Here is a 14,204-nt window from a genome sequence, read left to right as displayed (position 1 = left end):
AACACTGACATTCCTGTCTTGCAGGAAATCACACACAGAATGAGTAGTATGGCTGGTGGCATTGTCATGCTGGAGGGTCATGTCAGAATGAGCCTGCAGGAAGGGTACCACATGAGGGAGGAGGATGTCTTCCCTGCAATGGCAACAAGCTCAGTCCGATGATGCTGTGACACACCGCCCCAGAGTATGACGGACCCTCACCTCCAAATCGATCTCACTCCAGAGTACAGGCCAACGGTGTTACGCACATTCCTTCGACGATAAAGACAAAACTGCGACTCGTCAGTGAAGAGCACTTTTGCCAGTCCTGTCTGGTCCAGCGACGGTGGATTTCTGCCCATAGGCAACATTGTTGCCGGATATGTCTGGTGAGGGCCTGCCTTACAACAGGCCTACAAGCCCTCAGTCCAGCCTCTCTCAACCTATTGCAGACAGTCTGAGCACTGATGGAGGGATTGTGCGTTCCTGGTGTAACTTGGGCAGTTGTTGTTGCCATCCGCAGGTGTGATGTTCAGATGTACCGATCCTGTGCAGGTGTTGTTGTGACACGTGGTCTGCCACTGCGAGGACGATCAGCTGTCCGTCCTGTCTCCCTGTAGTGCTGTCTTAGGCGTCTCACAATACGGACATCGCTATTTATTGCCCTGGCTACATCTGCAGTCCTCATGCCTCCTTGCCGCATGCCTAAGGCACATTCACGCAGATGAGCAGGGACCCTGGGCATCTTTCTTTTGGTGTTTTTCAGAGTCAGCAGAAGGGCCTCTTTAGTGTCCTAAGTTTTCATAACTGTGACCTTAATTGCCTACCGTCTGTAAACTGTTAGTGCCTTAACGACCGTTCCACAGGTGCATGTTCATTAATTGTTTATGGTTCATTGAACAAGCATGGAAAACAGTGTTTAAACCCTTTACAATGGGGATCTGTGCAGTTACTTGGATTTGACAAATTATCTTTGAAAGACAGGGTCCTGAAAACAGGACGTTTCTTTTTTGCTGAGTTTATGTATGTATGAAAGTGGAGGAGAGATTGAATTAATCCCTGCTTGTATTTATGGGAGGTATTGACATGTTGAATGCACCGAGCTGTCTGTTTGAACTACTGGAGTACAGCTCGGACACCCATGCATACCAAACAAGACATGGCACCAGAGGTGTAGTATCCATGTAGTCTCTTCACAGTCCCTAAGTCCAGAACAGACTATGGAAGGAGCACAATACTAAATAGAGCCATGACTACATGGATCTCTATTCTACATCAAGTAACTCATGCAAGCAGTAAAATTAGATTTAAAAAACAGATAAAAACCTTGTGGAACAGCGGGGACTGTATAAAGCAACACAAACATAGGCAGACACATGATAGCATACACACATGGATTTTGTACTGTATATATGTGGTAGTGGTGGAGTAGGGGCCTGAGGGCACACAGTCTGGATGTATTGTAATGTTTTGAAAATTGTATAAACAGTCTTAATTTTGCTGGACCCCAGGAAGAGTAGCTGCTGCCGGGACCCATAATAAATACAAATATAGATCCTGATTGCCTAGTCACTTTTAACCCGACTCACATGTACTGTGTACACAGTGTATTATCTCAATTACCTCGTACCGCTGCTCATTGACTCGGTACTGGTACTCCTTGTATAAAGCTTCGTTATTGTTTTTATTGTGTTACTATTTCCCTTTTTATTTAAACAAAATGTGTCTTAACACTGCACTTCTGTGAATGGGCTCGTAGGTCCGCATTTCACTGTAAAGTCTACACCTGTTGGATTCGGCGCATGTAACCAATAAAATTAAATTTGATATCAAAAGTCTACACACATGCCAATGCTTTAACTCAGCAGACTAACGGTGTTGGTCAGAGAAACAGCTGTGGTGGTAGCTCACCTCTATGTCTCTAGAGGGGAAGTGTATGAACAGGGGGTCCAGGGGTCCAGGGATGCCACGTCTCCTCTTGATCTTGTCCAGCAGGGGGAGCACCACGTTCCAGTAGTGGACACTCCGCCTTATGTACTCGTGGTCGCAGTATGAGTTCACACCAAACCCCTGGGAATTACATCAGAACAGATTTAATGGAATTACATGCAGAAATGTAATTCCTTCAAAACCATGAATTTTTACTAAGGACACCTCGTTCAGTGCTGCATTCTCAGTTATTTTGTTTTATATATAGTCATAATTTACTTTACCAAAGGGATTTTGTGGAATATTCTTGCTAGTCCGAGAGTTATAAATAATAATTATACAAAGTTATAAATACTATTGAGTAAATGCGGAGGTAATCATTTCAGACAGACACCTAGCACATATCATGTTCACTAATGTAGAGTGTAACAGAAAAAGGCAGGTGTCTCATCTGGCTGAGGTGTGTGTACCGCTGAGCTGAGGTGCTGGGCCCAGTGTATGGGCAGGGCTGGTTGAAGGCCATGTTTCTCTCCGGCTCGCAAGGTGCTTAGTCCATGTTGAACCGTCATCCTCAGTTTGGCTGACATGCCAGGCCTACAAACACAGATACACAGAGTATTATACATACTAGGCCCGCAGACAGAAGCAGAACCATAGTCATGTTAACCACAGAGCCATCAGTCAGCTTGACTTCTCCATCCTGGGCCTTTACATTTTAACACGGACCTTAAATCAGATCTTATGGTAACACTTTACTTCATAACCATGTCATGAAAGCTGAAAAATTGTCATAACACTATCATGACCCATACATTTATTTTATTTTTTTGAATTTTACCCTTTTTTCTCCCCAATTTCGTGGTATCCAATTGTAGTAGCTACTATCTTGTCTCATTGCTACAACTCCCGTACGGGCTCGGGAGAGATGAAGGTTGAAAGTCATGCGTCCTCCGATACACAACCCAACCAAGCCGCACTGCTTCTTAACACAGCACGCATCCAACCCGGAAGCCAGCCGCACCAATGCACCGGAGGAAACACAGTGTGCCTTGTTAAAAGTTCATTTGTGGAATTTATTTCCTTCTTCATGCTTTTTAACCAATCAGTTGTGTTGTGACAAGGTATGGGTGGTATACAGAAGATAGCCCTATTTGGCAAAATACCAAGTCCATATTATGGCAAGAACAGCTCAAATAAGCAAAGAGAAACAACAGTCCATTACTTTAAGACATGAAGGTAGTCATTCTGGAAAATTTCAAGAACTTTGAAAGTTTCTTAAAGTGCAGTCGCAAAAACCGTCAAGCGCTATGATGAAACTGGCTCTCATGAGGACCACCACAGGAAAGGAAGACCCAGAGTTACCTCTGCTGCAGACGATAAGTCCATTAGTTACCAGCCTCAGAAATTGCAGCCCAAATAAATGCTTCAGTTCAACAGACATCTCAACATCAACTGTTAAGAGGAGACCGTGTAAATCAGGCCTTCATGGTCAATTGCTGCAAAGAAACCACTACCAAAGGACACCAATAAAAAGAAGAGGCTTGCTTGGGCCAAGAAACACAAGCAATGGACATTAGACTGATGGAAATCTGTTCTTGGGTCAGATGAGTGCAAATATGAGATTTTTGGTTCCAACTGCCATGTCTTTGTGATACGCAGAGTAGGTGAAAGGATGATCTCCACATGTGTGGATCCCGCTGTGAAGCATGGAGGTGGTGGTGTGATGGTGCTTTGCTGGTGACACGGTCAGTGATTTATTTAGAATTCAAGGCACACTTAAATCAAATCCAATTTTATTTGTCACATACACATGGTTAGCAGATGTTAATGCGAGTGTAGCGAAATGCTTGTGCTTCTAGTTCCGACAATGCAGTAATAACAAGTAATCTAACTAACAATTACAAAACTACTGTCTTGTACACAGTGTAAGGGGATAAAGAATATGTACATAAGGATATATGAATGAGTGATGGTACAGAGCAGCATAGGCAAGATACAGTAGATGGTATCGAGTACAGTATGTACAAATGAGATGAGTATGTAAACAAGTGGCATAGTTTAAAGTGGCTAGTGATACATGTATTACATAAGGATACAGTCGATGATATAGAGTACAGTATATACGTATGCATATGAGATGAATAATGTAGGGTAAGTAACATTATATAAGGTAGCATTGTTTAAAGTGGCTAGTGATATATTTACATCATTTCCCATCAATTCCCATTATTAAAGTGGCTGGAGTTGAGTCAGTGTCAGTGTGTTGGCAGCAGCCACTCAGTGTTAGTGGTGGCTGTTTAACAGTCTGATGGCCTTGAGATAGAAGCTGTTTTTCAGTCTCTCGGTCCCAGCTTTGATGCACCTGTACTGACCTCGCCTTCTGGATGATAGCGGGGTGAACAGGCAGTGGTTTGGGTGGTTGATGTCCTTGATGATCTTTATGGCCTTCCTGTGACATCGGGTGGTGTAGGTGTCCTGGAGGGCAGGTAGTTTGCCCCCGGTGATGCGTTGTGCAGACCTCACTACCCTCTGGAGAGCCTTACGGTTGAGGGCGGTGCAGTTGCCATACCAGGCGGTGATACAGCCCGCCAGGATGCTCTCGATTGTGCATCTGTAGAAGTTTGTGAGTGCTTTTGGTGACAAGCCAAATTTCTTCAGCCTCCTGAGGTTGAAGAGGCGCTGCTGCGCCTTCTTCACGATGCTGTCTGTGTGAGTGGACCAATTCAGTTTGTCTGTGATGTGTATGCCGAGGAACTTAAAACTTGCTACCCTCTCCACTACTGTTCCATCGATGTGGATAGGGGGGTGTTCCCTCTGCTGTTTCCTGAAGTCCACAATCATCTCCTTAGTTTTGTTGACGTTGAGTGTGAGGTTATTTTCCTGACACCACACTCCGAGGGCCCTCACTCCTCCATGTAGGCCGTCTCGTCGTTGTTGGTAATCAAGCCTACCACTGTTGTGTCGTCCGCAAACTTGATGATTGAGTTGGAGGCGTGCGTGGCCACGCAGTCGTGGGTGAACAGGGAGTACAGGAGAGGGCTCAGAACGCACCCTTGTGGGGCCCCAGTGTTGAGGATCAGCGGGGAGGAGATGTTGTTGCCTACCCTCACCACCTGGGGGCGGCCCGTCAGGAAGTCCAGTACCCAGTTGCACAGGGCGGGGTCGAGACCCAGGGTCTCGAGCTTGATGACGAGCTTGGAGGGTACTATGGTGTTGAATGCCGAGCTGTAGTCGATGAACAGCATTCTCACATAGGTATTCCTCTTGTCCAGATGGGTTAGGGCAGTGTGCAGTGTGGTTGAGATTGCATCGTCTGTGGACCTATTTGGGCGGTAAGCAAATTGGAGTGGGTCTAGGGTGTCAGGTAGGGTGGAGGTGATATGGTCCTTGACTAGTCTCTCAAAGCACTTCATGATGACTTAACCAGCATGGCTACCACAGCATCCTGCAGCGATACGCAATCCCATCTGGTTTGCACTTATTGGGACTATCATTTGTTTTTCAACAGGACAATGACTCAACACACCTCCAGGCTGTGTAAGGGCTATTTAACCAAGAAGGAGAGTGATGGGGTGCTGCATCAGATGACCTTGCCTCCACAACCACCCGACCTCAACCCAATTGAGATGGTTTGGGATAATTTGGATCGCAGAGTGAAGGAAAAGCAGCCAACAAGTGCTCAGCATATGTGGGAACTCCTTCAAGACTGTTGGAAAAGCATCCCAGGTGAAGCTGGTTGAGAGAATGCCAAGAGTACACAAAGCTGTCATCAAGGCAAGGGGTGGCTACTTTGAAAAAAATCACAAACAACTTTTTTGGTTACTACATGATTCCATGTGTGTTACTTCATAGTTTTGATGTCTTCACTATTATTCTACAACATAGAAAAACATTTAAATAAAGAAAAACCCTTGAATGAGTAGGTGTGTTCAAACTTATGACTGGAACTGTATATGTCATGACAGTGTTATGACACTGGGTTACCGACATATAATATCAGTGATCAGTTCAAGTGAAGGAAGGAGGAAGGGTGGGTGCCTGGGTCATTTTTACAGAGCTTGTTTGTGTAGTCCCGTGTGGCTCCGCTGGGTCATTTTTACAGAGCTTGTTTGTGTAGTCCCGTGTGGCTCCGCTGGGTCATTTTTACAGAGCTTGTTTGTGTAGTCCCGTGTGGCTCCGCTGGGTCATTTTTACAGAGCTTGTTTGTGTAGTCCCGTGTGGCTCCGCTGGGTAATTTTTACAGAGCTTGTTTGTGTAGTCCCGTGTGGCTCCGCTGGGTAATTTTTACAGAGCTTGTTTGTGTAGTCCCGTGTGGCTCCGCTGGGTCATTTTTACAGAGCTTGTTTGTGTAGTCCCGGGTGGCTCCGCTGGGTAATTTTTACAGAGCTTGTTTGTGTAGTCCCGTGTGGCTCCGCTGGGTAATTTTTACAGAGCTTGTATGTGTAGTCCCGTGTGGCTCCGCTGGGTCATTTTTACAGAGCTTGTTTGTGTAGTCCCGTGTGGCTCCGCTGGGTAATTTTTACAGAGCTTGTTTGTGTAGTCCCGTGTGGCTCCGCTGGGTCATTTTTACAGAGCTTGTTTGTGTAGTCCCGTGTGGCTCCGCTGGGTCATTTTTACAGAGCTTGTTTGTGTAGTCCCGTGTGGCTCCGCTGGGTAATTTTTTACAGAGCTTGTTTGTGTAGTCCCGTGTGGCTCCGCTGGGTAATTTTTACAGAGCTTGTTTGTGTAGTCCCGTGTGGCTCCGCTGGGTAATTTTTACAGAGCTTGTTTGTGTAGTCCCGGGTGGCTCCGCTGGGTCATTTTTACAGAGCTTGTTTGTGTAGTCCCGGGTGGCTCCGCTGGGTAATTTTTACAGAGCTTGTTTGTGTAGTCCCGTGTGGCTCCGCTGGGTCATTTTTACAGAGCTTGTTTGTGTAGTCCCGTGTGGCTCCGCTGGGTCATTTTTACAGAGCTTGTTTGTGTAGTCCCGTGTGGCTCCGTTGGGTCATTTTTACAGAGCTTGTTTGTGTAGTCCCGGGTGGCTCCGCTGGGTCATTTTTACAGAGCTTGTTTGTGTAGTCCCGGGTGGCTCCGCTGGGTCATTTTTACAGAGCTTGTTTGTGTAGTCCCGTGTGGCTCCGCTGGGTCATTTTTACAGAGCTTGTATGTGTAGTCCCGTGTGGCTCCGCTGGGTAATTTTTACAGAGCTTGTTTGTGTAGTCCCGTGTGGCTCCGCTGGGTAATTTTTACAGAGCTTGTATGTGTAGTCCCGTGTGGCTCCGTTGGGTAATTTTTACAGAGCTTGTATGTGTAGTCCCGTGTGGCTCCGCTGGGTCATTTTTACAGAGCTTGTTTGTGTAGTCCCGTGTGGCTCCGCTGGGTCATTTTTACAGAGCTTGTATGTGTAGTCCCGTGTGGCTCCGTTGGTAGAGCATGGCAGTATAAAAAAAAGCTGAAATATATGCACTCACTCTGGAAAGTAGTGTCTGCTAAATTACTAGAATGTAAAATGTAGTAAAACACTTGATTTCAGACAACTATCACATAACTACAGAGATTATAACCCATCGTGACTCACGCTGCTCGTTTGTGTATGAGCCTGTAGACTGCGTCCCACCAGTCCCTCTGTCTGTCTGTGAAGAGGTGGTGGAGGAGGGGCAGGGGCAGGCAGCGGGGCTCATGTTGACCAGTAGAAGTGATCCTGGCCCTCTCCTGGAGCTGGGTGTGACTGCACCACACCACCCCACACAGGAACACCTAGACAGGAGGGAATCATCCCAGTGTATTGTTAGAAGGAGGACCTAAACAAGTTATTTGCATTAGTTTTTAGTGCATTACAGGTCATTGTATGAATGAAAAATTAAGCAAAAGGAAACCATCAATGATATGATACGAAGGACAGTATTAAGATCGTTATAAGGCCGTAACTGAACAGCATAGATATTGTTAGTGCTGAGCGAATAAACAATATTTGTTATTTTCCTGTTTTTAAACAACTAATTGACCGACGTCGTTCAATTATTTGAATTCCAATTCGTTACGCTTTTTTTTCCTGATCTCAATGCGCAGATTGCGCTGCAGTTTCTCTAGAGATAAATCAGATCTAGCTCAAAATGAGATGCGATGAGGTAGGGAGTTGTAGTTTCCAACAGGCCAATGTTCTACATAATTTAGTGCAGAAAACATGATAATTAACTACAATAACCATAATCCATCGCGCAGCTAGTTGTCGGTGTGTGTTTCTTTTACACCTGCTAGGTAAGGGAAAGAAGAATGCGCGATCAAGAATAATTCCAAGAGAGCAGTTTCTTCATGAGGGAGTACCTGAAAATACATGATCTAAGTGATTGATAGTTGGTATTCAGCAGTCATAAAAGTGTTCCTTATTTACTTTGAAGAACTACTAAAAATAGTGATTTTGTCAGACATCAGCTCTATACAGATGAGATGACTTGAAATAAAAGTCATCAAATAAAACAAATGTAATATACACAACTGAAATATTTGATTAAAGTAATGTGAATAAATGATGGTTAATAAGTGATAAGCAGTCATGGGCAGTCACTACCATCATGGGACTTTTATGAATGGTTTTTTCTGTGATACAGCATTCAACCCACATAATGCATAGTGCATTTAATGTTAAAAATAATCTAACCCGAATTCGAAAATTATAATTATTTTGTAATAATCTAACCGGAACAACCCCAAAGAGCACTAAATCACTCAGGACTAGATACTGTAGAGCAACCACGCCCACCTCCAGGTCTAGCAGGCAGATGGACTCTGGTGTGTTGGTGTCCAGTTTGGAGGTCTCCAGGTTGAGCCTGGGGAACAGCTGTTTGAGCCAGTCCCTCAGAGCAGGCCTCTGGGCCAAGAGAGACCATTGGAGGCCCAGCCAACACAGCTGCTGGAGGTCCCCACCATGGAGCTGGATGGAGCCTAGAGACAAAAAAAGTTAGAGATCTTATGTGTGAGATCAGCTGGGCTCCTGTTGTGTAGAGCCACACACACGCATCATACCGTTATCCCATTTGGTAAGGTCAGATATCTCTGGAGCCTGTGTGTTGATGGAGCGGATGTCATCGTTGCCAATGAAGGAAGTCCCGACCGGAGCCAGAGGCCCAAACAAAAACTCAAACAAAGCGCCCTGACCACTACGGTTCCCAAACGCCTCCACCACCTCTCTGACAAAGGTGTGTGTCTCGGGCTTGAGGTTGAGCAGCATGTGTCCAGCCTGGCTCTTTCTGTCACTAGCCAGCAGCTCCAGAGGCTGAGGAGGAGACTGGTCCCGTTTAGACACCTTGCTCTTTGGCCTGGGGACCTAAATATGACAAGTAGGAAGAATGAAAACAAGAAGTTGGATACACAGGGACTGTTATTTGCTACAAAGCCTCTAGCTTGTGTGTGTGTTACCTGGTAGGCCAGCAGATAGCAGAGAGCAGCCAGATCAATGACAGCTCGCCACTGCTGTTCTCTCTCCTGAGCCATCTTCAGCAGCAGAGTGCCAGCATGCAGGTACAGATGTCCCCTCATCTCCACATAGACCCCAGACAGATCATCTGTTACACTGCCCTCTGCCCTCTTCAGGCCCTGCATCGCACAGTCAAAACTACACAGAAACAGAGAGAAATGGGGTTAAATACTCACACACACAGTGCTACAATCTAATAGGACTCTACAGAGTGGTGCTCTAATGAAGGAGCTCTGTTGGTAGACTAGTACAGCATTCACATGTCCCTGCCTAGCCTGGATGTAACAAACACACCTCCAGAGGGCCTGGATGCTAGGCTGCAGTCCTTTCCCCTGCAGAGTCAGTCTCAGCAGGCTGCAGTGTGCCAAAAGTAGCTCTCTCTGCCGATGTTGCCTCATCTTCTCATTGGACGAAACGCTGGGCTGGGCTAGGGATTCCTGAGAAACACACAATTCATCACTTTACCATCGTACATGTAATTCCATAAGAACATAATTGTATTTTGTGAGCATCCTGCTGACCTGCAGAGTGTGTACTACAGTAGAGTACCAGTCCAAGCTAGATCTAAGCAGGCCTCTCTTCTCTGTGGCCAGACAGTGTTTGACAGCCTCCTCCAGCCTGCCATCGGAGGAGAACAACTGAACCAGCTTGATGTTGATATGGGCATCGCCAGGCCTCACAGACAGCTCTGCCTGCAGTAGGTCAAACAACTGGTTCCATCCCTGTTGGCCCTGTTGATTCAGTAGGTGCTCCTAGAGGGAGAGTTAGTTAAGTAAAACAAGGACTTTTAAAACAGTTGTTTCTAGCCCCCATGCCCATCTGCTGCTAAACAACTGCTCCTAAGGGGAGAGACAGTGTGGAGGGCATATGCATTAAACAGCTGCCAGCTCAACAGGCACTCCTGACGAGGGGGTGAGTGGTACAGGTAGTGATCATGTGTCAACCCAGTGCCACAGTTTGTAAACACTCCTCCAGTCACAATGCAGTCAGTCTTTAGCCTTGACCCACTATTTTAGGTTAGGCAAACCATTTTAAACAACCTAAAAATAATTTAAATACAGGAAATCAATACTGTGTTAGAGCTCTTACCTTGAGGTTGAAGACAGCAAGGTGTCCAGGCAGCAGCTTGGCAGCTTTCTCCACCCAGAACTCTGCTCTGTTGTCTCTCTCGGTCTTACTGACCAGCAGCTCAGCCACCTTCAAAACCAGGTCCCTCTGGGCTGGGTTCAGGTCCACAGACCGCTGGATGGACACACGGACACACATACACACAATTAAAGACCAGAAAGCATCGTCAGCTAGCTGTGAACACCCATTGCATATAGGGCTGGGCAGTATGGAGTAAAACTGCATCAGAATGAGTTGCCAATTCCTTATATAATTGTGTTCTATGCTTATTGCACATTTATAAAACACAGACTCGATAGTTAGCATAATAGTCTGGCTAAAATGCTGCTAGCAGGCCTGCAATGCCATGCGCGACAAACAGCATTCGTTTTCCAGAATGAATGTTCATTGATACTCCTGTTTTAGTGTCTGCTCTGCACACAATTTGAGGAGTAGAGACATAAAAAGGGTATAATTAGAAAGGTTAACTTCACTATTACAGTAAAATAATGTATCTGTTTCTGTTGGACCAAACCGCTTGTCAGAGAGGAAGAAGTGATCTCTCATCTTTGTTGTGGTGAGTGGCAGGGGCTTGGTGTGTGTAAACAGAGAGAAAGAGGCAAAGAGAGAGGTTTCACTTTTGCCAAAAATCTGTCCAAAATCGGTCTTCCCTCCTTTGGGACAACAACTCCCATTGTTAGGGAAGAGACATGAGCATGTCGTCATTATATACAGATCACTGGTTTAAATGGGAAGGTGCACACAGCACAGAAGGAGCGAAGGAGACAAGACCAAAAAGACACGAGAACAAGCGGACATAAACGGCCCATAAAAACGAGAATTTAAAAAAATTCTTGCAAAACAGGCATTTGGAATATCACGCTAAAACATTAATTTGATATATTCCCTAGCACTAATCGCACACAACTGGCATATTTGTTTCTTCAAAAACAAATAAATCATATCAAACTGGATGACTGCCAAAGCCTAAAGGACAGGGTAATAGGATACTATAGCAGTAGTATGTATGTAAGTGAAGAACTGAGAAGGATCTTACCTTGTAACATCCTATGGCCTTGTTGATATCTCCTTCCCTCTCATAAAGTTTGCCCAGGAACTTGTGTGCTTTGGGGTCTCTTTCCGCCACCTTCAGATATGCGGATACATGTCTAACAGAGGGGACCAGGCATTCAGAATAGAACCACAATACACACAAAAAACGGCATCGTTACCCACTTCAATGTCATCAATGTCAACAATGTCTGCGTTGGTTGTGTTCAGGGCTTACCTTTTAGCAAGTTCATACTCCTTAGCCTCGAAGTATAATTTAGCAAATAAAAATCCTTTAATTGGTTTCTGTGGGAAGATCATATAGGCCTAATTTAAAGTAAGGTTACACTCTTGGTTATAACAACTAGATCGCTAACGTTACAGATTACATACATATTACATTTTTAGTTAGCTAAAAATGGTAGCTAGTTAGCCAGCTGGATCCATTCAAGTATACATTGTTAGCCATGTACACATCAAGTAAGAAAGGTAATGATGGCTCTTTTCCAACGGATCGTAGGAAGAGTGACATAGCCATAACGTTAGTTTGTTAGCCGGCATAAAGCAAGCTGATGGACAGGTTTCAAAAGCTAGCCAGCCCTGCTGCCAGCCTTTTCAACGAGGAAGTGTTCCTTGCGATGGAATAACTTGAGGTGTCCCAGTTCACATTTTAGTTAGCCAAGATAGTTAGCCAAAATGATCCGTTAGCTACTTATTGTTTCAAAGTTAGTCTATTAATAGTATTTTGATAGCTACGTTAAAAGCGTTATGTACTATTACCTGTAATAGCTACCAGCTAGGTGTAGCTAAATGCCAGGCCAAGATGGCAGTAGCAGTTGGCTTAGCCTAGCTAGCTAGGTAGTATACGCAGGCTGAAGAGCCAGTTGGGGCCGGGTTTGACTCACCTCTTTGAGTGAAGGAGAGGAACTCTCTACTGAATAAATATATTCGTCCACTTCGGCCTTATTTCGCCGCATGGCTGTGTAAAGCGTATTTTCTTATAATTCAAAACTAAAATTGCATAGAGTGACAAAACTCATCCGGAAAAAGCAGGAATCGTAAATATTTCCCCCACTGCTTCGCTAATTCGCCCTTTCTCCCCGCTTCTGCCGCGACAACGTCAAATGGCAGCAGTAGTCACGTGGTACAAAACGTAATTTAACCATGACCTGTGATTGGTCGATACTTAGCCGATACGTTTTGAAAACGCCCAGAAACGCAGCAAAAAAAGAAACATCCTCTCACTGTCAACTGCGTTTATTTTCAGAAAATGTATAATGTGGAAATATTTGTATGAACATAACAAGATTCAAAAACTGAGACATAAACTGAACAAGTTCCACAGACATGTGGCTAACAGAAATGGAATAATGTTTCCCTGAACAAAGGGGGGGTTAAAATCAAAAGTAACAGTCTGTATCTGGTGTGGCCACCAACTGCATTAAGTACTACAGTGGATCTCCTCCTCATGGACTGCACCAGATTTGCTAGTTCTTGCTGTGAGATGTTACCCCACTCTTCCACCAAGGCACCTGCGTGTTCCTGGACATTTCTGGGGGGAATGGCCCTAGCCCTAACCCTCCGATCCAACAGGTCCCAGACGTGCTCAATGGGATTGAGATACGGGCTCTTTGCTGTCCATGAACAGAACACTGACATTCCTGTCTTGCAGGAAATCATGCACAGAATGAGCAGTATGGCTGGTGCTATTGTCATGCTGGAGGGTCATGGCAGGATGAGCCTGCAGGAAGGGTATCACATGAGGGAGGAGGATGTCTTCCCTGTAACGCACAGCGTTGAGATTGCCTGCAATGACAACAAGCTCAGTCCGATGATGCGGTGACATGCCGCCCCAGACTGACGGACCCTCCACCTCCAATTCGATCCCGCTCCAGAGGCCTCGGTGTAACGTTCATTCCTTCGAAAATAAACGCGAATCCGACCATCACTCCTGGTGAGACAAAACCGCGACTCGTTAGTGAAGAGTACTTTTTGCCAGTCCTGTCTGGTCCAGCGACAGTGGGTTTGTGCCCATAGATAAAGCAAAGCAGTGCAACACAAACAACACAGAGTTACACATGGAATAAACAAACATACAGTCAATAATACAATAGAAAAAGTCTATATACAGTGTGTGCAAATGAGGTAGGATAACGGAGGTAAGGCAATAAATAGGCCATAGTGGCGAAAAAATTACAATATAGCAATTAAACACTGGAGTGATAGATGTGCAGAAGATGAGTGTACAAGTAGAGATACTGGGGTGCAAAGGAGCAAAATAAATAAAATAGATAACAGTATGGGGATGAGGTAGTTGGATGGGCTAATAACAAGTGGGCTATGTACAGGTGCAGTGATCTATGAGCTGCTCTGACAGCTTGTGCCTGAAGCTAGTGGGGGAGATATGAGTCTCCAGCTTCAGAGATTTTTGCAGTTCGTTCCAGTCATTGGCAGCAGAGAACTGGAAATAAAGGCGGCCGAAGGAGGAATTGGCTTTGGGGGTGACCAGTGAAATATACCTGCTGGAGTGCGTGCTATGGGTGGGTGCTGCTATGGTGACCAGTGAGCTGAGATAAGGCGGGGCTTTACCTAGCAAAGACTTACAGATGACCTGGAGCCAGTGGGTTTGACGTCGAATATGAAGCGAGGGCCAGCCAAAGAGAGCATACAGGTCGCAATGGTGGGT

General features: G+C 45.3%; 1 protein-coding gene across 4 annotated transcripts in view; it reads right to left on the bottom strand.

Moving 5' to 3' along the window:
- LOC139380748 (E3 SUMO-protein ligase RanBP2-like) overlaps positions 1–12,640 on the bottom strand; it is a 34,324-nt gene extending 21,684 nt beyond the window's left edge. For all 4 annotated transcript variants that reach the window (XM_071123736.1, XM_071123739.1, XM_071123737.1 and 1 more), the window contains exons 1-12: positions 12,424–12,640; positions 11,757–11,824; positions 11,526–11,637; positions 10,451–10,603; positions 9,883–10,113; positions 9,656–9,798; positions 9,304–9,499; positions 8,911–9,211; positions 8,648–8,829; positions 7,466–7,644; positions 2,379–2,502; positions 1,891–2,049 (exon numbers count right to left, since the gene is read on the bottom strand). In XM_071123736.1, coding sequence (XP_070979837.1) covers positions 1,891–2,049; positions 2,379–2,502; positions 7,466–7,644; positions 8,648–8,829; positions 8,911–9,211; positions 9,304–9,499; positions 9,656–9,798; positions 9,883–10,113; positions 10,451–10,603; positions 11,526–11,637; positions 11,757–11,824; positions 12,424–12,495 — 1,920 coding nt within the window. In that variant the 5' untranslated portion in view covers positions 12,496–12,640. The remainder of the gene's footprint in view (positions 1–1,890; positions 2,050–2,378; positions 2,503–7,465; positions 7,645–8,647; positions 8,830–8,910; positions 9,212–9,303; positions 9,500–9,655; positions 9,799–9,882; positions 10,114–10,450; positions 10,604–11,525; positions 11,638–11,756; positions 11,825–12,423) is intronic.
- Positions 12,641–14,204: the final 1,564 nt, after the last annotated feature.

This window comes from Oncorhynchus clarkii, chromosome 22 (genome assembly GCF_045791955.1).
Source record: "Oncorhynchus clarkii lewisi isolate Uvic-CL-2024 chromosome 22, UVic_Ocla_1.0, whole genome shotgun sequence".
Classification (NCBI taxonomy): domain Eukaryota; kingdom Metazoa; phylum Chordata; class Actinopteri; order Salmoniformes; family Salmonidae; genus Oncorhynchus; species Oncorhynchus clarkii.
The sequence above is the reverse complement of the archived record's forward strand: the minus strand, read 5'-3'. Positions and strand labels throughout refer to the sequence as shown.